Raw genomic sequence first — 21401 nt, forward strand, 5'->3', positions numbered from 1 at the left:
ACCCCAGAGACTCAATTGGGGAAGATAGTCTAGACTCAGGTTGTACGACAGCAATTGAAGCATCACAACATATCCCCTTTCCTAGCTACTACGTACTCATCCTCCTAGCTATATTTTCCACATACCCATAACTCGGGGGTGCTTGCCAGCCTCCTCGTAGCACTCCAAATAGGTGTCTTCTCCCGAATGGCCCAGTTCAAGTATCACGCCCGTCAAAGAGCCCCTACACCGGCTCGGGCCGGTACCCTTGAAATGGTATATCCTCTGAAACGAGGACTTGGAAGTGCTAACCGCTTTGTAAGTTGACCGCCTCACAGGTTGCCAAGAATGGCAACTCATCACGTTGCAATGTCTCTAATAGGTAGTCCTATTTTGAGGCTGATTTGATGATACTGTCGGCCAGCCACAACATTGCACTCGCGAACTGATCCCGAGTTCAAAGAGACGAATTATTGTAAATGTTAAGTACCCATCATATCGCTATAAACTAGAAAAGTGACACGCTTGCCATATCACACTAGACCTCCCAAGATCTTTTGAAGCATGTCCCCTGCCCTTGACGTCTTCTTGTCCTCCACCACCTTGAACGTCGACTTGAACTTTGTCCCCTCTATACATCCCACATTAGACTGCCGAATCTCTTGACCTCCTCTCACGGCCGCCACCATCAGACAGGTCGTCTTGTTGAAAGCAACGGGTAGGTCGAAACCCGTCTCGAAACCCCAGGTTACTGCTTTTCCAAGGGGACGCATCGCCACGCCTGGCTCGACGGTGTACACGTTGTACGCTTCAATGTCTGTCGCTCCGTTCCAGCTCACGTAGCCCATCACCACGTCGTTGGGCTTCTCCACCACCAGAGCCGGGTCCCACTGTGCAGGTGTGCCGTGCCAGGTCTGCTTGAAGGCTCGGTAGGACTGTACTGAGTCGTCGTGTCCAAAGTGGCCTTCCCAGCGGAGGTCGGTGCCGTCGCCGGGGCCGAACTCTTGGACTACACCACCTTCACCGTAGCTCACGAATTGGTTGTTGTTGCCGAGGTCTAGTTGGTAGCTTCCGTAGTCTGTTGAGAAGCGAGCCCTATCGGATTGCAGCACGCGGAGGACTGTGGGCTTTTCTGACGGATCCGGGGGAAGCTTCAACTTCAGAAGAAGGCCTCTTGATGGTGTCTTGCCGTTGTCTTCTTCCGAGTTGTGGTTGTCAAACATGCTAATCATCATGCCTGTAGAAGTGGCGTTGTGTGCCCTGACATGGTTCTGCCAGCGGAACCGTCCATGAGCCGGCAGAGCTCCAAAGTTTCCTCCCTTGCTGTTCCCCTTCAACTCCCAGAGCACTCGTCCATCAGATCGAGAGATGAGGTATACTGACCAGAAGTGGCGGCTGCTGATGAGAAAAGAGTCGTGGCCCACGAGTTGGATCGAGTTGAGGTGGAAAAAGTCGTAGGGGTTCCTCTGACCTCCATTTCCCATGGTCGTAACGCGGGGGAGCATTGAGTCTTCAATTCTAAAATGCTCAAGGGAGCTCCAGCTGAAGAGGATCTCCTTGGTCTCGATGTCGATCTCAAAGAACATGGAGTCGGCGACGTAGCCGTCCACAGGACCTCCGATCAATCGTAGGTCCGCGGCCGTGGTGTTGTAAGCCGTGACGAGGATGGTTCCTCTCGATGTAAGTTCCATCTCGTGAAAGTCTAGGTTGCCGGGAAACTTTTGGCCAAATATGGCGGACATGCTCTCTTCCAGGTTTACGACTGTCTCTTTGTATTGATGGTCGAGGAGAACCACTTCGCCGAATCCATAGCCGTTCCTGCGTACACCGCGCCAAATGGTGAGATACTGCTGATCCTCGAGGGGCTGAACCCCCATGCCCTCACTGGCGATGGACTCCTCGTGGGCGTATATCATCTCGGCGTTGGTTTTCATAATGAAGGAAGCCTCCTGCTTCAGCCCCTTCTCGTTGCCCTTGGACTGCGGTGTAATAAAGACGTATCCTTTGGACTGCTGCTTGCCGTTGGTCGACCAGCTGATGTGAGGCGGACTATGCGGCGAGCTCTTGAACTTGCGGTAGGGATACGTCTTTTGGTTCTTTGGCGTCACGACCTGAAAGTTGCTCCAGGAGTGAAAAGTCGGAAATGTCTTGGATCCGGTAACGGTCGCCGTCGGGCCATTCGCTGCTTCCGCTGCTGCGATGACGGCTTCGTCGGCTGTTTGAGGGAGCGGCTGGACAAGATCATCGCGACGGACTGCGACTTGGGATTGCATGACGAACAACCACATGAGGAGGTTGAGAGAAATGGCGACAAAGATGAGCCTCCTGGCCCATGGTGAACCAGATACTACCACCATCTTGACGGTTTCATGGCCTAGCGAAAAAATTGGCTTGGTGAACAAGAGGGGCGTGGCAGAGGGGCGAAGTCAGCCGTATAAAGCGTCTGACAGACGACGCAAGGGAGACTTTAATCGCGCCCGTTGACAAGCCACGAATCCTCACGAAACGAAACCATTGGATCGACAGATATCCAATTCTCGTGTCGGGAATGAGCCCCTGTCTTGGAATTAAGAATGTCATTCCAGCTGGGCACTCTTTGTGGTTTGGAGGGGTGTCTCCCTTGCGATAATAAGGGCGCTCATTCGTGAGGCTCCATCCCTTCTAGACCCTTGATTGACGGGACCTGCATGATGAGAGAAATTTGATACATTGCAATTGTAAAAAAGGATGGTTGTCTACAGCTTGTCGCATGTAGGTTCAAGGGGTTCCAGAGGATTGGGAGTGTCGATCCCAGGGCCGACGACTTGATACAACAGCGACTGGGGTGGCTCAACTGGGCATGTAATGGATACCCTGGGTGCATCTACTGCGTATTAAGCTTAAAGAACTCGGCCGATAGGCGACTACATTAGTTGGGCTCATCAAGATAATTGCATGATAACCCCGGCCTACAAGCACAACCTCAATAGTCGCGATAGAGTGTAGTAAATATACCAAGTTGCCAAATCCATTCCTCTTAGGCCATATCTAGCTAGTAAATCCTTAGTGCATTATTAATGCGTGGACTCCCATCCTCAGCCCTAGTGTCTGTCCTCCCCAAACCTGGAGATAGCCTCACTCACAACCCCGCCAAAGCACGTCAACCACCCGCGATACCACCACGTTAGCTAATCACCCCTCCACGATAGCGTCCTCTCCACCCCGGGGTCGGAGGTGCATCTCCGCCATCGGATACAGACGGCCAAAGGTGAAGTGGGGGGGTGGAGGACCTCAAGACTTTATAACCACAAGACAAAGCCTGATCTTTCTCAGTCAGAATCATCATCAGTCAAAATGTCTTCCAACGGAGCCGAACGCCTCAAGAACCGCAAGCCCATCAAGAAGCCCGTCCCGGCTTACCTCCCCTCTCCCGGGTCGGTGCTCACCGTTGATAAGGATGCGTACACTGCCATCCGGGAGGCGCCGAGGGAGTTGATTGAGGAGTTTGTTCTGCCTATCCGGTCCGGGAGGGCGTGGAAGGCCCCGGCGGGATCGATTGTCAAGATCAGCACGCCAGAGGGTCCCCAGGTTGGTATGCAGTCGAGCCGAGTGTGGGGTTGAATGCGGAGATGTGAGAGTATGTTTGTGAATGTGTTGGACTTTGGCTGATGACTTGACTTATAATAGGTGACTTGAACCTTTGGAACCTTCATAACCCTCGTGAGCGCTTCTGGGCTAGCCGCACCAAGCAGCTTCACGCCTCGCACGTTTCCACCTACGACCGTCTGTGGTCCAACCTCCCCTACATGCGGCCCTTGGCCACTATTCTCACCGACAGCCTGGACTGGTACGGCGAGGATGAGCACGGAGGTCGGGTGCACGATCTGCTTGGCACGCGCTGTGATCCTTACATCAACACTGTTCTGAGCGGTGGACAGTACAACTTCCAGTGCCACTCCAACCTCACCCGGGCTGTTCTTCCTTATGGTCTGAACGAGCAGGATGTGCATGATGTTATCAACATCTTCCAGGTTACAGGTCTGGATGAGAAGGGACGGTATTTCATGAACCCTTCGCCAGCTGAGCCTGGTGACCACATTGAGTTCCTCGCCGAGCAGGATCTCTTGATGGCGCTGAGTAAGTTTCCAACATTCAGTAAATGACTCGTAACGCTGACGATAAACTCAGGCACATGCCCTGGTGGTGATCTCTCGCTTTGGGGCTTCGGAGCGGCCAGTGAGGATGAGATGATCAAGTGCTGCCGTCCTCTCAAGGTCGAGGTGTATCGCCTCAAGGATGAGACTCTGCTGCAGAAGCATGGATGGAAGCCTGCTGAAGTGTCGGGCTATGTTGGACGTCATGGCATGGATGTTCCTCTCGGCGAGAAAAAATAGTCATATTACAAGACTGCTCGAGATGTATTAGGATAGCCAAAAAAAAAAGATGTTGGATATATGTTAATGTTTCTCGATGGACGGAGGGGTGTTTGCTCTTTTGCTACAATGCCGCCAACAACACACACACCATTCCCTCACTGTGACTTGTCTGCCTTGGCCTCAGCGATAAGTACCACATCATCACGATGCTGCATCAACGCAACAAGCGCTCCTCCAGGACCAGAAAGCAAGAAGCTCGTTGCCACACCTCTCGCAAGATTTGTCCTCTCCTCTCCCGACGAAAGCTCCGGTCGGACCTGCAACAGAAGATGAACCGCCCAGATGAGAGCAGAAATAGATCCGATGTACAGGTCGTAGTTGAAGAAGTTATGCATAGCAGAGCCGGTATCCGTCATAGGTGTGTACGTGTGTGGTGCGTCGGGAATGAAGACCCTCTCCAGTGTGAGTCTTTTCGCAACGCCTTGGGGGAAAACGCTGGGAAATATGTTTGCTGCGATGAGCACGGCGTATGTGCACATTTGACCCATGACAGCCACGTTCCAGGCAAATCCGTACGCGTACGAAAGAGCCTCTCTATCAAGCTTAACCTTGGGCGTAAACGTGTCCTGGCCGATGCTCATCCGCTTGACAAGGCCAGCAAAGAGCGTCTGGAGCACGACTACATGCAACGGGAACCAAGTCCAGATGACATTGAGCCATTGTCGTAGATTGTCGTCAGGGAAGGGAAAGGCAAGGAGTCCACAAAGGAGCACGTATCCAAGAAGAAACACTGGGACTACCGTGTGCAAGCTTGTGTGATCCCGGAGGTAGACAGTCTGAGATCGGGTCACGTTTGATGTCCATAGGAGGTGGACTACCGCAAATAGAGGCATGATGAAGCCAAAGCCGAATGCTTGCATCAGCATTCCCCAGATAATAGGGCTGCAAAAGTCAGTACAGGACAAAGCACTGAAGGATGCAACTCACTTGAAGACAAGACGACTCCAGCCAACGACCCTCTGGCTCTCAATCATAACAACCAAAAAGAAAGGAAGCAACTGCGCCCCAAAGCAAAACGCAAACAGCGAAAGCTCCGGCCTCGATCCATCCACAACATTCGCCCAGATGAGGTTGGACAGGGCGAATCCGCGGTCCAGCCAAGGCACGCCGGTGTAGCGTCTGAGCAGAAGCCGCTCAGAGCCTGGGAGGAAGCGCGGGTTGGGGTCATCGAGGATTTCATTGAGCAGGGCGGAGTAGCCGTTGCGGTCGAGCTGGATGAGGAGGGCGTCGAAGGCGAAGATGGAGAGGATTGAGAGGGTGATTATTGGGATGATGCGGCCGGATAGGCCGGATGAAGAGGGTGAGGGCATTGCGGGGTTAGAGTCGAGATGATCAATTGTCAGATTAAGCTCATAAATCGACGTTTATATCATGCATTGATAGAATAGAGTTGTTGATAGAGTTGAGATGGAAACAATGAAAGTCAAAGACACGATGTGGCCTCCACCTCCAGCCAAGATTTCCCGGTCGCATCGGGTCAGCATTCTTCAGCTCCGCTGCATGGCTTCGTGGTCAGGCATCCATCAAGTAAAACAAACAAAGCCACATACAAGATGCACATTAAAACTACTATCAAGTAACCCAAACAGTGCACCAACTCTTCCAGGTACTCCAAGTACAGCCTCGTCGTCCATGTCGCGTAACCCAAGCCAACGTCCAGCGTCAAGCGTCGATCATTACATCCATTGCGTTGCAACATTTTCAATCCCTTTTCGTTCCGTGTCGTTCAAAACCTTGCCAAAAACGCCTGCCGAGCCCAATTTTCACTTGCTGCCCTTCTTAAAACCGTCAAAATAATCATCAACCAGAGCCTTTGCCGCCTTCTCGATCTTCTTCCGATCCTCCCACGTCTGCTCGCTCTCGTCGTAACCGACCCACTCCACCAGGACCTTCTTCTTGTTCTTCGAGTGCTTTCGGATCGCAAAGATGTCGTAGACGCCGGGTTTCTTAGGGTTGTCGGGTCGTCCGCCCTTGGAGCGCCAGTAGTCGAAGAGGGCGGCGGGGGCATCCCGATGAATGTTCTCCTCGGGCTCCCAGGTCTGCGGGTGTTCACTCCAATCGATTTGAAGCTGGATCTTGTTCTTGACCCAGCGATGGTTGAGGATCTTGTTGAAAGAGTAGGACTCGTCATCCTCCCCCTCTTCTTCGTTTTCGTCGTGCTCTTCCCCCTCGGTGTCGTGTTCCGCTTCGTCTTCGGGATCGGCCATTTCCTCGTCTTCATTCTCGGATACAGGGGGACTCTTTCGTACCAGCCGCTTATTGCGCGGGCCCATCCCATCATCCCTCGGAGACGATCCCAGTGATGGCGAGAGTTGGGGTTCAACGGGCGAACGAGTGTCGGTGCCGGGGGTGTTCATCTTGACAGTCGTTTCTTGTTCATGAAGGTAACTGATTTCTCCGGTCGTGTCGTGTGATGCTGTGATGGAAGAAGCGTTGCTTGTTCGGTTGCGCTGTCGGTTTAAATAAGTCAGTGTCTGCAAAACAAGAGGCAAGCGCCGGGGTAGCTCTGCCCTGGTGAAACATACCGGGCTGCGAGTGTCCGAGTCTGATATCCGACCTAGCGCGCGTTTGGCCCTGACACGGTCCTTTCTAGAGTATGTCCTCCCCCGTGGATGTGGAAGCGGCTTGGGCGGCTCGGGTGCCCGTTTGCGCGGGGAGAAGATGGACAGAATCGTATCCATCATGAAGCGGCGGAGAGTATGGAGGGAAGATAAATTGGAAGGATAGTAATATTCCGGGAGTTTGCAGGGAGGAGCAACTTCGAGACGGAAAGATTGACGTTGATCTTGCGCCTGTTTATGTTTTTGTTTGCATTGCAACGTCCCGACGGCAGCTTGATACGGCCCCACGCAGATGACGCGCGAGGGGCATTGCTTCATGTCATGACACGGACACACGTGACCAATCAAAAAGTGGACCCACAAGCGGCTGAACTCTCAATGGATGTATGGCACGTGAGCAAGAAGAGCAGCAACAACGGCAAGCTGCCTGACCACATTCCCTTCAAACTTGCAAAAAGAAATCGCTTCAGACAGCAAAAGAAAGGGTCTGGCCGGGGATTGAACCCGGGACCTCTCGCAAGCTGTAGCTGTAGGGTTTGCCCTAAGCGAGAATCATACCACTAGACCACCAGACCGTATCACGTGTGTTTCACGTGATGCTTGTTGTTGGATGGAGCGCTGCAAAAAGTGCTCATCAGTGGCAACCAGCGAGATGGGATGCTGTAGGGTAAAAGCGACCGAGATAATGGAGAAGCGTCAACAGGATAAGCAATAGAAGTTGGCAGTTTCGCTACTAGATATGAGCAAAGTTAAATCCCAATTACTGTTGACTTCACTGTTTCATTTTGTCAGGTCCCTCTGTCGTTGTCTTGTGAAGTCCTAGCTCGTACGGTACGCCAGCTCATGTGGGCGATGTCGCAAGCAGTCAAGTACGCAACCACTTTACTATTGCGGACAGCATCGTCAATTACTGGGTCTTTTAAAGCCCTGGATCATCTAAAGAGGCCCTCCCGCTTGTTTTTGTAAGGAAGCTTACACTCCAGGAATTTCTGCCAGGTCGCCAAAGACTTGGACCGAAAGCAGCTGTGAGAGGTGGCGAGTCGGCACTATTGGTACCATACCGGCAGTCCGCTTCACTCATGTTTAAGATCAAAAGAGGCTATGTCATATTTTTTGTGATCAGACACGTTTGAAATAGGTCAGAATGAAATCAGATGGCATTATTGCGCTATCATTAGTCCCAATTACCTTGAGCCCACAGGCACGCTCCGCGTTGGGCCATCAAGGTTACTTGAATGCACCCATCCTGGCCTCCAGCTTTCATCTTCACCTAACCCACGAGGACAAGATCTGGAATGATCTTGCATTGCTAACCAGACCCCTCACACCATGGTAAATAAGCTTGTAGATGGTGGCGTGCGAAGGGAAGCGTGAATCTGCCTGTTCGATCAGCGATTAGGCAAAGATCATGCAGTGCCATCATGGTGGGCTCTTATTCCGGGGTAACCTTGACGCCAGCAACACTACACAGGATGATGTGAAGATGGACCTTGCTGTACTGAACATGAGATTGCTAGCGGCATAATGAGTATTGGCAAACCTGATTGAAGTTAGAAGTTGAGGCTGTGTGCAAGTCACTTTTACACAATTCACTCGTTCGTATCATGGATATGGCGCTACAACAAGACCACACGATGAACGGCCAAGAGATCTCCAAGACTGACGTCAGATTAGATTCCCGAACAATACCACGAGTGAACCCATCAATCAAGGTCCAAGATCATCTGCCGGCACTCAAAATAAGCACCGCTTGGCGTAACGAGCAACGGTCCTGGCTTGCAAGGCGCGCCAAGTGGATGTCCATCCATCGTGGGGACCCGCCATGCGAAAATCGTACGATGTGTGGGGATGTGTTCTTTGGGGGTTATCACGTGACGTGACGTTCTCGTTCACTTTTCAAGGCGGAAAGATCGAATAAAGACGGAAGAATTCGACTGTTGGGAGTCAAGAAAGCTTCTTGGATGAGATGAGTGATTCCTCTGAAGTGGAATCATCATATTATGCCCAAATCTCACAAAGATATCATCCTGCAGCGCACACACCACCACCACTAGCATCTCCCAACTCACACCTTGAAGGCCCAGACCGCGGAAAGGATCTGGGGTAGGGGCCCAGGCCAAGCCGTGGTCCCTGTAACGGTCGCTTCGTAGGGCTGGAGCTGAGGGAAATCATCCCTGCATATCAGGCATTTAAGGAAGCGCTACCGACGTGTTTAAATGGTCGACGGTTCGCAGCTGGTCCTTGTCCGGGGAGCTTGACGAACGTCTTGGATGGCTTCAATCTTGTGCGGAAGGAGTGTCAGTCTTGTTACACCTCTCTGACAACTCTCACAGTGTGTGTCCACTTGCTCACGCTTGATCAGCGCAACACTCATCTACGCGCAACCACTTAATGTGGTCTCATGGTTACTCATGTCGTCACTCAAACACTTCACACAGTCACTCAGGTACGTCAGGCAGTCATGGGAATCTCGCTTCTCTCTCATAGCACCAGGCCACGCTTCCATTACTTGTTATCGACGAGGTTGTAAATCTTCTGGATATCATGCAGCACCGCCTCAAAGTCAATCTTGAGATCCTTGAGCAGACCGTCCTTGAAGCCAAAGACCCAGCCGTGGACAATGGGGTACTTGTTCTGGGCGTACGACTGCTGGACGTCGGCTGACTTGATGACGTTGCGGCACTGCTCAATCACATTGAGCTCGACCAGGCGGTCGTAGCGGGCCGCCTCATCCTCGATGGCGTCGAGCTCCTTCTCGTGCAGACGGTAGACGTCGCGGATGTTTCGCAGCCAGGGGTTCAGAAGACCGAGATCCTTGGGAGTCATGGCGGCCTTGACACCACCGCAGCCGTAGTGGCCGCAGACAATGATGTGCTTGACGCCGAGGTGCTTGACGGCGTAGTTGATGACACCCATGGCGTTGAGGTCAGTGTTGCAGACGAGGTTGGCGATGTTGCGGTGGATAAATGCCTCGCCAGGCTCGAGGCCGCAGATCTGCTCGGCGGGGATGCGAGAGTCGGCGCATCCGATCCAGAGGTACTCGGGAGCCTGGCCGGCCGAGAGGTTCTTGAAGAAGTCGGGGTTGTGCTTGGCCTTGGCCTCTGCCCAGGACCGGTTGTTGTCGAACAGCCGGTCGTGGCTCTGCTGGAGGTACTTGGTGATGTCCTGTTCAGCCATCTTGCGCCAGTCGGACCGGGAGAGCTGTGGTGGTGGAGGAGGAGGGGATGACTTGGATGATGCGAAGCGTGGGTGGGAGAAGAGGGTAGAGCGTCTGGCTGATGAGAGGAAAAGAGAAGTTGAACGAGAATAAACAGAGGGTGAGAATGAAGAAGAAGAGGAGGAGAGGAGGGAAAAGGAAGAAAACCGAGAGGAGATCATTGGCGACATCCAAGGATTGGTTGAGTTGCAGCTACGTGCTTGCGAGTGCGACCAGGGGTAAAAAAACGGCAGGCGGGAACACAGGCACTCCTGCAGGGTTCCTTTTTCTGGCTTGGCAAAGGGTGAAAAAAAGAGCGCGTCGCCCACAGGCTGCTGAGCGGTAATACCGGCAGGTCTGTCGCTATAACCTCACTGTGTGGTGTGTGTGGGCGTGGGTGGGTGTGAGTGCAGATTTTGATGGAGTCAGAAAAAGTACGGGATCCCACGGAGAAGGAGAGCGGAGAGTTGCCGAGATTCTACTCAGGGCAAAAGCTGGACTGGACTAATTTGTTGAGCCCCCATCGTCGCGTCCCGTCCTTTGCCTTGGTTTTTTCTCTCCCTGGCTTTCCAACAAGCTTCATTTGGTTGGGTGCCATTTATCGGTGGCTCTGCCGATTAGCGATCTGCGATACGGAGCCCGGCCCGTGCGTAGCCGTCCATCATTTCTCTTTTGTGACATCACCGGGGAGTTGGGCCGGGGTTACGTCGGCAGTTCGCGAGACATGTCCGAGGTTGACGAGGTCAATTGAGGGATTGAGGGATTGAATGAGGTGGATTATTAGTCGGCTATTCAATTGAGATGCCAGTATTTATTGATAATGGCAATTGTGAGAGAATTGATGCTTCTCGGCGCCCCCCACCGAGTCCTCGGAGATACTTGACAGCCACCGAGGAAATACCCCTCTCCATCTTCATCCCACCATGAATCCCACCTTCGTGCACTTGCAGCTGCAGAAGCACCATAAACAAGGACCAGGACCCCCATTCTATTTCCAATCCCGGAGGCCCGGTTACCGGACTGCCAGCAGCTGATGCGCCATGACGAAGGATGCATCTTCAACGCCTCTTGCTAGGCCGAGGTTAGTGTCCTCGATAGTCCGAGTTGATAATAGAACCAAGATTGATTGAAATACGTGGTTTGGGCCTTAGTTTTCGAACTGACAGATCTTGGTAACTCTGTTCATCTGTCTGAGAGTAAAGAGATGACTCTCTTGTTGACCAAGGCCAATTGGGGTGGACGAGACTGAAACCTACTCACCATCTAGGTTGGCAACCTTGGGATCTCATCCTGAGAGTTCCTGGGATAGCAAGCCTTCATGATTGAATGGCTTCTGATAACGTCTCAATCACTGTCTCTGATACGGCTTGACTAAGCTTGGAATCTTTGCATTTCATCTTAAGAGAGAATGTGTCTTGATATTCAACTACCTACCTGGGTATCCAACAATATTCAAAGGCCAGCCTTAACGAGCATCAGGTACATGATCAAACGCTCTCCCTTTCGTATCCTACATTAATTCAAGATCTTCTCATCTCACATTCATTAGTCTCATTACCATCCAGCTCAAGTTTCCCACTTGGTCTTGAGAGCACCAAATTTCTCCCCAAACTCCGAGATGAACTTGGCCACATCCTTTCGCTTCATAAACTCCCGATACTCTGCCTCCTTCTCCGCAAATGAAATCTCCAGCTTGGCCACCTTGGCCTTGTTGGCGTCCCATACATCCTCAGCTGACTTTAGCAGTATCTGGGAACTCTGCATCTTCGCTTGCTTCTCCTTTAGGGTATTGCGGTGCTGGTTCAGGTTCGACTCGAAGGCTTTGTGGATCTGGTCGCATTGCTCCGATGTCATGGTGTTCATGGCTGGCATGTCCTTGAACCAGTTCTCCAGGCTCTTGGTGTCCTGTGCGATCTTCTGCGACAAGACTTCCCAGTCCTTTTTGTGCTGGCTATAGGTCTCGAACCTTTCTGCGTACTTCAGAGAGCATGCCTTTTGCTCCTCTAGCGCCTCCTGTAGTTTTGACTTGACAGCCATCATGGCTCTGTCACTGCCTTCCATGTCGGCCGCGGCCTCCTCAGGTGAAGGGAAGGAGAGCACTTGAAGGAATGTACCGATGCTCTGGATAGCTCCCCCTGTATCCCGGTTTTCGGGGGTACATCTCTTCTTGACAGGTGCCTCAGAAATCCCTAGGGGATTTTCTGAGAGAGAGCCGGACCTTGGTCTCTTGGCTGATGGCGTAGGGGGAAGGGTGCTGGTGCTGTTGTTGATGGTCGTGAGGATGTTGAGTGTTGAGCTGTTGGAAGGCAGCTGCCTCAGCTCAGACTGGGGAGTAACGGGGAGTTTCGGCTTCGGGCTGTTGAACGTTGACTTCTGTTCGGTGAGAGGAGTGCTTGGGGCTTTCGATCTTGGTGTGTCCGGGAGTTGTGGCTTCTGCTCGAATTGGGGAGTGCCAGGGACCTTTGGCTTCGGAGGCAGATTCTTTTCGGATAGCAAAGGTGATGCCTTCTTTGGTGTAGAAGCGGGGCTCTCCTTGCCCAGCTTACGAACCAGAGAACCCTTGCTGCGCTTTGCAGTGCCAATGCCGATACCCTTCTTCGCGGCACCGCCCTTTGAGGATTGATTGCTTGAAGAGGCTTTTGGCTCCTCCTCGTCCATACTCACTCCGCTGTCAGCCGAAGCGGCTCTCTCGTACCGCTCTAGGGCGGCAACGACAGCGCTCTGCGGTGACTTGGGCTTCCAAGTCGGAGCGAAACTGCATGTGGCCGGAAACTCATCAGTCCCTAGCACGGCGTAAAGACCACTAAGGGCCGAGGTAGCAGCCTTGGGACCGCTCTTTGGCAGGTTAGCTAAGTTGCAATGGGATACTAGAGAATACATACGACTCCCGACACTCTCACATCCCAGCCAGGGTGATGGAGTTTAACCCAGAGCTTCATCATCCGCTCCACGTCCTGGAGGCGTTGTGGAGAAGGAATTGGGTCGTAATGGCGGCTCATGATGGTTTTATGTGCCACGTCTCGTTGTATCCTCACCACTGACCAATGGTTGGGATCAAAGTGCTGAAGGGGCGCCAGGAATACCTTGTTGGAGGGGAGCGGTTTGAGAGGGACCCTTGAGTCGGTAGAGGAAGGTGACATGTCAAAATAAGAGGGATGAACTATCGTTGTGTCCTTGCTGAGTGTTGGGTAGGCGGCCAAGAGGGCACACATGTGTGTGGCCTTGAGGGGATGTCCAACCTCGAGAGCCTTGGTGACCTCAGCCAAGATGGACTTTGAGAGAGCTGGCTTTGTGGGGAGCAGCTCAGGCGTGCTCCTGGTGCTTTCGGAAGCCATTTTGGTTGAGCCTGCACAGACGATGCTGTCAACGGCGTCTCTGCTGGTTCCGGACGTTGTATATGCAAAAGGTTGTGGCATGCTGCGTGATGATGAGATGGACGGGGTCGTCCGCCGGGTTTAGAGGCGCGAACGCGACCACGACGGACATGGCGGGTGCCAAAATATAAGTAGAGCCCACTGGAACCAGCCAGTGTCGTTCGGACAAAGAATTGAATGGAGGGGGGCTAGCTCAGGAGAGACAGAGAGAGTCTTAGAATGCAGTGCTGCGGTCTGGCAAACTGCAGATGATGTCAAACAGGAGGGGGGAACAGGAAATCAAGAAAGTGAGGCGAACTGCAGGATAGGAGTTGGCGGCAGCAACAGGTGAAAGAACATAAAATTTCCACATGGAACACGATAGCGCCATCGCTCGAGTGACTGGGCAAAAAGCAATATGAGGCACACGCCACTAGGGATGGGGATTGGGCAGCAGGAGGCGGTGCAGCGGGTTTCTTTGTTCTGGATGTTGCTTGCCGTTGCTTTTGTTGCCTGTTGGCTATCTTTTTCTCTCGTTTGCGGTTTCACAGATGATTCTATGGTGCAGTGCAGTTGTTTGGCATAGATGATCTACGGAGTGCATCTCAACAGTGTGATTCGACTGCATATGCGAAGAGCGTAGTAGCCGAGCTGCTGCAGTTTGCGACTCTTCTACTCGTCCACGGCGTTTGCTGCACATTTCACCGCTTGCTGACGGACAATAGTGACAGAATCTATTGATGCAACCTGCGATGTGATGGAGGCTGGGATGGAGGGTGAGATGGCTGGAGTTTTGGGAAGTGATTCGCGACATTGCTTTTTTCACCTAAAGATCTGTAACGCTCCCTTGCAATGGCGGGGTAGGGGGTTGGGTTCTGGACCAAAATCCTTGGAGGTGAGTCATGTTGAGCAAACGGGCGTCACCTTCATGTCACCCTCTTCTTGGGTTAAAAGGTACAGCCTAGATTATCGTCCAATTGAAGTCTGTGGCTGTTGTGTGCGTGTGGGAATTCTCATGCGAGTGTATGCTGGTTCCCGCGAGATTGGGTTGGCTGGCGTTGAGTTAAGCCCGGCAAGCGGCAGAGCGGAAACGCGGGTATCTGTTCCCCAGCACGCTAGATGGGACTTGGTGTTGATGAGGCTTTTGCGGATAGCTGCTTTGACTTTAGCGGTGTGATGGATATTTGGGGGCGAGAGAACAGACGAAGGTGAGAGGAAAGAAGAGGTAGGAAAGCTGATGGTGTCGCGTGCTCGGACCAAGTGGTGACGGCAAGGGGCAGGCCAACCAGCACAAGAGAAAGAGTATTCACATGAAGTCTATGTTGGAAATACACCAAGATGGAATTGTCAACTGGTTGCCCTGAAGCTATCCTCGAAACTAACTAGGTTAGATCGAATATCTATCTATAGAGAAGCCTAGAGGACTGAAATGCTGCTTCAAATGCATGACGCCTCTCCTACACAGCCTCTGTCATCAACCACCCCCAAAAGTCGCCGATTCGCCTACCAAAGTCCGCTTTCCTCTCCTAAGTCCGCAATCTGTGGATCACCTTCCATCAATTCTTACCATCAACTTCTTCCTTACTCAGCAAATATGTCAGTGATGCTCCGAACTCCGCATCCTCCGGGCTCCTCGGCGCCCAGTCTGGCCGATCGCCCGAGCGACCCGAAGAATATCTTGGTTCATGTCCCCGACGACCCGTAGAGTCCATGTGAATCGATTGATACGACTTCTTGCGACATGACACAGGAAACCACGGCTTCGGCTTCACGCCGCGATGTACCCCCCGACGAGCGACGACCCGATGCGGGATACGGGTCTTTTCCCACGACGGACCGCGATATACCTAAACCTGCGAAACAGAGCACGAGAGCGCTTGCTCCTGACTTGCTGCGAGGCTTACTCATGCTCACCATGGCTCTTGACCACATGGCACTCGCCTTGAATACCTGGCAGCACGGTACTGGACGGGAGACGGAGATGGATGGTGTTGTGATCAAGGAGTGGAATAGACCTGTCGCATACGTCGTCCGCACCTTAACCCACCTATGCGCTTCCGGATTTACTATGCTTCTCGGTGTTGGAGTCGTCTATCTTGGTCGGTCGCGTACGAGACTGGGCTGGTCAACGCTGCGCATCGCAAAGTACTTTGCCGTCCGGACGGCTGTGCTGACGCTCATCGGCGTATTGCTCGGGTTGGCAGTTTCGGGAGGAAGGGTCTGGTTTATGAACTTTGTCTTGTTCTCGTTGGCCATCGATTACTTTCTCGCCGGGATGCTGTGGCTGGTGATCGACACTACGGAACCGTTGCTCGCGCGGGCCGTTACGCGCGTGTTTCCGGACAAGGTTTCAGAGGAAGACGAGGTCGACGAGCCTCTGCTTCGTCGTGATAGAGCACAGGACGGCTCCGAGTTTGGCGTCCTGGTATCGTGGCACGTTCACAACTTCCTCCTCGCCATCTTGGGCTTGGTTACTATCTGGTGGAACATCTGGCTTTCTCCAACAAACGGACACTGCGAAATCAGGGACCACGCGTCAGACGTGATGCAGCCCCTCTCTGTGGCTGCGAGCGAAGGACCAGACGGCCCCGCCGTGTCTCACAATCCCCTGCTTGGCATCTGGTTCTGGATCACGCAGACGGAGCGCGTCATGTCTGTCTTTCCCCCCATGGCCTGGGTGTCGTTTGCCGTGTTGGGCTTGCTGTACGGGCGCATCGATGTGACGAGGACGTGGAACTCTAGTGTCGCTGCGCTCTGCAATCTAGTTGCCGGGTTGGGTTTCTTGGTCTTGTTTGTGCTCACGAGGGTGTTGCGCTTTGGAAACCTTTCTGAAGGGTGTTTGCAGACGCCTGAGCACGACAAGTATCCTGATCGTAACCCGTATCTCGCGTCGGCGCAGTCTTTCTTTTACATCATCAAGTATCCCCCGGATGTGGCTTTCTGGGCGTTTACTCTTGCCGGCAACTTCTTCCTATTGGCTTTCTTTGGTGGTATCCCCACGAGCGTGGCCAAACGCTTCACGCTGCTACTCGACTTTGGCAGAGCTGCCCTCTTCTTCTACATCACCCACCTATTCTTCATCTTTATCCTTGGACCCTTCATGGTCGCCTTGTTTGGTCATGATACAGGTATCCCAACGCAGATGGACCCTGGTTCCACGAGGGGCATCGACAATGCGTTTGCGTACTTTGGCATCTGGGCGTTTGCCATGCTTGTCATGTGGCCTGCGGTGAGGTGGTACGGCAGGTTCAAGGGCAGCAAGCCGGCCGACTCCATCTGGAGATTCTTTTAGTCACAGCTGGACTGTTGCATGTTTGTCGTCACACACACGTTTCTTTTTAGTTTGATAGAGTATACAAAAGTAGATTCAGTATCTTGCATCACGTCTGCCCCCCTGCTTCTTTGAACCCTTTGACAGAGCATCATGTCTGCATCCGCATCCTCGCCTCTTGGCCAATGTCTGTCTGTACGTCACCTCCGAGTAAGGCTCGGCAACCAACCTCCCAATCCACCCTGTCCTCCCCTCTTGCGCCTACTCTTATGTTTGCCACTGTGTACAACCACAGCCCCCTCCCCGCTTGGCCTCTTCTCAGACGCGCTGCGGGCAGCTTGCCTTCCTCCAGGCCGTGACACGCGAAACGGTCGCTCGCGCAACGTAGCCTTGTGAGATGATGTTATGGTGCTCTCTAGACTTTTGAGATCCTTGCCAAAGTGCTTGAGGTTGTAGAGCGACTTGACTAGGTCCTGTATGCCCTTTTCGGTGAGGTGTTGGTCTTGGAATTCGTGGTTGTTCTGCTGGAAGGCCTCGACGAGTTCAAGATTTGCTTGTCGGTCTTTGCGAAGGGCCTTGAGCTTTTCCTTTTGCTTGTCGACAGGAAGTCCCAGCTTCTTGCTAGCCTCGAGATTGGTCAGCTCGTCCTGGAATAGCATATCGAGGTATTCCACTGTCGTGTCGTTGATGGGCGCCATTGCGTTCTTTGTGAGAAACACTACGAACCATGCTCTCGCCTCTTGCATCTTCCTGAGCTCGTCTCTGTACTCATCCCTCAGTTTTGTCGCATTTATGGCGGCCTTTTGTCGGACGTCAATCTCGTCGTCATTGTTATCGATCATGCGCTTAATTTCTTCGTCCCTCACCCTTTCTTTGACTTCGTACACTTCGTAGAGGATGTGCATGTGCTGCTGCCAATGGCACGAGCACTTGGTGCACTTTTCCGTTTTGCCCCTTTTGAAGACCCGACATTTGAGCAGAGCTGGGTCGGCGAGGGCTTCTTGCTTGACATTGGTGAGATTACATTCTGCGTGGCAAACTCTCTTGTGGACTTTGACACTATTCCCATTGCCGATTTCTCTGATCTCAATGCAATTGGGGCTGTTGCAGACGGTTTGAGGCTTGCTGAGCTTCCTGATCTTGGTCTGGATGATCTCGGGGTATAGCTTTTCGAGGAGTTGGTCTCCCTTGAGCTTCATGTCTGTGAGATCTTTTATGTTCTGTTCTACCATGGCCGAACTGATTGAGATGCGATGCGATATCTCTGAAATGGGTCTCATCAGCCGGGTCACTTCACGGGCGCCGTTCATGCTGAGTGTGCTGTTGACGTTGTGTGGAGTTATTGATTGGAAGTGTTTAACGAGTCTTTGAGACTCTTCCTTGGAATGCTTCCAGCTCTTGCGCATGTCGTCTTCATTTGACACTGGGAGTTTCGAAAAGTGCGTTGCGAGATAGCGGAAGCTCTCTGAGTCGAAGCAGTAGATGTTTGACTTTCTGGGAGCAAGGCCGAGATCGCCACGTTCCTCGAGAAGCTTCTTGAGAGGAGCATATGCGTCGCCGGGTGCGTAGTTGGAGATGCGAGTGTTTGTGAACCCAAAGACAACATTTGACACGGCGCTCCGGTGCAGATGTGTCAGAAGTTCTGTGATGCAGAATTTGAACAACAGGTTCAGACGTGGGCTGTTGGATTTGAGAAGGATAAGGGTACCGTGGAGGACATCGTAGTCACTCAGTGTCTTCATCATGTCGGCCATGTTCTCTTTGTCATACTGAGCTCCCCGGGTGTCGCCAATGCCTGGGGTGTCAAAGAGGCGGTACGTGGTCGTGCCGATGGTGATGGGGTACACGTATGTCTGTTGGGTCGCCGACTGTCCCTTGATGCCGTCCCTTTCGTCGTCTCTTGATCCCCCAGCGCGGACGGAATATTCTTGGATTTCATCGTTGGGATCATCTCTGTCCATGATCTGGGTTGAGAAGGAGCAGGGAATGAGTACGGTCAATTGTTTGGCGGCTTTGGCTTCGTCTAGGGTGTTGTAGGTGAGGTAGTTGGCGAAGCCGTTGATGAAGGTCGACTTTCCGACGTCTGTCTCGCCGAGGATCAAGATGTTGATCGAGTCGGACTTGAGAGACTTGAGACTTCGAAGCATGGCTAGTAGTGTATGTGACGGGTACTTGTCGAAGCCTGGTCCGTGATTCTTGCCATTGCACTTGAAGTCGTAGGAGCTGTAGAGGCAATGACCACATTCGCAGTAGATGTAGTCGTCTGTCACGCCAAACTCGACGGGCACAGAGCATTGGAAGCATTTCCATTCGCGCGAGGTGTTGTTATTGCAGCGTATTCCAGGGCAGGGGATCCTGATGAAGCGACGATCCATAGGCTTCTTGTCGTCTTCCTCGTCTGAGCGATCTGTAATCTTCAAGGAACCCGGGGCATAACGAGCCAAGCAATATTCTGGCGGGGGTTCGAGTTCTTCGGCATCCTCATCCTCCTCGTCACCCTCAGTATCCTGAGCATCTTCATTTTCGCCGGTGTCTGTGGCAGCTGGGAAATGCCAACTGGGGCCGTTATCGGGAGGGACAGGGCTTTTTTCGTTTCGCCTGGTATCCCATTCGTTTCGAGTGTCTGGATCAAAGTTCGTTGGAGGATCGAGTGGGTGTTCCCAAACCAATTGAGTAACAAGATCACGCCCGGACTGCTTTTCTATCACGAGAGATTCTTGCAACTGTACACGACAAGATGGGGCATCGCAGTCGACGACATAGATAGGTTTGTCCTGGGTTGATTGACCCAGCAGGCGCATCAACGAACTGCATTGATGACTCCATGTTATCTTCTGCTGGATCGTGGCGGTGCTGAGAAGAAATGCATAACAACCTGGGTCATTGCTAGGAGTCTTGACCTTCTCTAGGGGCGACTCGCCGTGGCCGATGTATATAGCACCAGCAGCGACAGCCTCGGTCAGAAAGAGAAGCTTCTCCGTCTCTTGGCCGACCATGGGAGAAATATGTCTGGGGCATCCCACCCCAAGTATGATGTCGTTGTAGAGTCCGCGGAGACGCTGGGGGTCCGTGATACCCATCCTAATGTCCTTCAGCATCGGGACGAGCCTTTCTTGTAGATGCGTCTTCCACTAGTTTAAATCACCGATTGCGACGTGAACAACACGGATGTGCTCCTCTGAGACGTATGGTCGCTTCTCTAACAAGCTCTTGTAGTAGTTGCCGAGTCGCTTCTTGCGGCTGGCAAACTCGTCAAAGTGACCCATAAACTCGGTAAAGTCTTCGATGGGCAAAGGTATGGGAGTGACGACGATGCTTTGGAATCCTGGTATATGCCTATGTAACTTGTCGATCGGAAGCAGGGTGTAGGAGAGAGGGAACCCTCTGCCCCGGTTCGTTCTTGGCAAGTCGGCCAAGCGGAGATGAATAAACTTCCGCATCTCGTTAAGTCCAGCCATCTCTAGACCCTCGCTGGTAGCATCGGAGTATAGATAGAAGGTGTGTCGAAGCTCCAGTGGGCTTGCTCCATGAGAGTCGGGCTCAGGGTGTCCAGCGATGGATTCTGTGAAAGATTTGAGTCGACTCAAGTCCCGACAGAAGGCTCGCTCAACTTGGGGTGTTTCAGAATCGCCCAGAAACTCATGATTGATCACAAACGTGTTTCGAAAGCCCCAGGTGATGGCGGTTACCACATGTGTGCTATCAAGAGTCTGTAGAGGCATTAGATTCATATGCTCTCTCAGGTTGAATCTCCTTAGGTCCAATACGTCTGCCACTGTGATGAATGTACAATGGTAGGCGCAATGGAGAGAATATGTAGAGTCGAACTCGGCTTGAAGGTAGTCGGAAGATCCCTTAACCTTGATTGCACCTGAGAGGATACTCGCTGCTGTGTCTTGGCTTACGCCAAGAGGCTCGATCCGATCCTCATACCTTGCGCTCGAATTGTGAGTGATTTCAGAAGTATTTATTCTCCGGCCGATCACTGCATCGAAGGGTTGTCCGTTGCGTAAGATGGAGGCGTCTAGGAAAGAGTCTGATTTGGCATTATAGAGTGTGCCAAGTGGGACGAGCTGCCCAAAAGCACCTCGAACGAGGTCATTCATTATGAACACTGGGATCAATGAGTGAACCTGAGGGTATGTGAGTTGAGAAAGCACTTGTTGATGCAATTTGTGGTGATTATTGAGGTGTCTATGTCAATGTCTATCCGTCTTATAGTCTCCTTGCCCTAAGCAGATCGACCTGACTCTAAGTGAGCCCAGCCTGCCCCTCGATAGACACAAAGCTATTCTAGGAGATTACTGGTTTAGTAGACTTGCAGATATGCCGTGTCGCATGAGCTGGAGGTTTGAAACCCCCGCGAATGTCGTGTTCTCAATTGCGTGAGGTTGCACTTTCACTCTTGTTTGTCTCCGAGATATCGCCTTTTGCGGCAGAATTGATGTTGTCCAAGGTGAAAAACCATAATAAGGACGCGGCAAGCGATTCGAGCATGGAAAGGCTTCTTGCAGGCGCCAGCAAGTGGACGGTTCCTGCGGTGTCCCGGAACGGAGGCCATTAAGAGACCCGAAGTAGAAGAAAGGACCGTAAAATAGTCCACTTTGATCAAACAATGTAACAAGA

General features: G+C 52.4%; 8 protein-coding genes and 1 pseudogene across 9 annotated transcripts, besides 1 other annotated feature; 2 read left to right on the forward strand and 7 right to left on the reverse strand.

The window, feature by feature from the left end:
* Nucleotides 1–512: 512 nt before the first annotated feature.
* NCS57_01079200 (uncharacterized protein) lies at nt 513–2363 on the reverse strand (the record flags this gene model as incomplete). The annotated part of the gene is made up of 1 exon (XM_053060526.1): nt 513–2363. Exon 1 carries the CDS (start codon nt 2334–2336, stop codon nt 513–515), a length of 1824 nt encoding a protein of 607 aa, XP_052910920.1. The 5' UTR covers nt 2337–2363.
* Nucleotides 2364–3276: 913 nt separating this feature from the next.
* NCS57_01079300 lies at nt 3277–4352 on the forward strand (annotated as a pseudogene). Its single transcript has 3 exons — nt 3277–3550; nt 3646–4095; nt 4147–4352.
* Nucleotides 3277–4352: a sequence feature.
* A 137-nt stretch (nt 4353–4489) lies between these two features.
* NCS57_01079400 (uncharacterized protein) lies at nt 4490–5704 on the reverse strand (the record flags this gene model as incomplete). The annotated part of the gene is made up of 2 exons (XM_053060527.1): nt 4490–5276; nt 5322–5704. 2 exons carry the CDS (start codon nt 5702–5704, stop codon nt 4490–4492), a joined length of 1170 nt encoding a protein of 389 aa, XP_052910921.1.
* A 453-nt stretch (nt 5705–6157) lies between these two features.
* Nucleotides 6158–7075, reverse strand: NCS57_01079500 (uncharacterized protein; the record flags this gene model as incomplete). Its single annotated transcript, XM_053060528.1, has 2 exons — nt 6158–6844; nt 6920–7075. The coding sequence occupies 2 exons, from the start codon at nt 7073–7075 to the stop codon at nt 6158–6160; spliced, it is 843 nt and encodes a 280-aa protein (XP_052910922.1).
* Nucleotides 7076–9460: 2385 nt separating this feature from the next.
* NCS57_01079600 (Carbonic anhydrase) lies at nt 9461–10342 on the reverse strand (the record flags this gene model as incomplete). The annotated part of the gene is made up of 1 exon (XM_053060529.1): nt 9461–10342. The coding sequence occupies one exon, from the start codon at nt 10340–10342 to the stop codon at nt 9461–9463; it is 882 nt and encodes a 293-aa protein (XP_052910923.1).
* A 1375-nt stretch (nt 10343–11717) lies between these two features.
* Nucleotides 11718–13567, reverse strand: NCS57_01079700 (uncharacterized protein; the record flags this gene model as incomplete). Its single annotated transcript, XM_053060530.1, has 2 exons — nt 11718–12986; nt 13034–13567. The coding sequence occupies 2 exons, from the start codon at nt 13565–13567 to the stop codon at nt 11718–11720; spliced, it is 1803 nt and encodes a 600-aa protein (XP_052910924.1).
* A 1678-nt stretch (nt 13568–15245) lies between these two features.
* NCS57_01079800 (uncharacterized protein) lies at nt 15246–16796 on the forward strand (the record flags this gene model as incomplete). The annotated part of the gene is made up of 1 exon (XM_053060531.1): nt 15246–16796. One exon carries the CDS (start codon nt 15246–15248, stop codon nt 16794–16796), a length of 1551 nt encoding a protein of 516 aa, XP_052910925.1.
* Nucleotides 16797–16975: 179 nt separating this feature from the next.
* NCS57_01079900 (uncharacterized protein) lies at nt 16976–19873 on the reverse strand (the record flags this gene model as incomplete). Its single annotated transcript, XM_053060532.1, has 1 exon — nt 16976–19873. The coding sequence occupies one exon, from the start codon at nt 19871–19873 to the stop codon at nt 16976–16978; it is 2898 nt and encodes a 965-aa protein (XP_052910926.1).
* A 33-nt stretch (nt 19874–19906) lies between these two features.
* Nucleotides 19907–20881, reverse strand: NCS57_01080000 (G domain-containing protein; the record flags this gene model as incomplete). Its single annotated transcript, XM_053060533.1, has 1 exon — nt 19907–20881. One exon carries the CDS (start codon nt 20879–20881, stop codon nt 19907–19909), a length of 975 nt encoding a protein of 324 aa, XP_052910927.1.
* Nucleotides 20882–21401: the final 520 nt, after the last annotated feature.

The sequence above is a fragment of the Fusarium keratoplasticum genome, chromosome 8 (assembly GCF_025433545.1).
Source record: "Fusarium keratoplasticum isolate Fu6.1 chromosome 8, whole genome shotgun sequence".
NCBI classification, from domain to species: domain Eukaryota; kingdom Fungi; phylum Ascomycota; class Sordariomycetes; order Hypocreales; family Nectriaceae; genus Fusarium; species Fusarium keratoplasticum.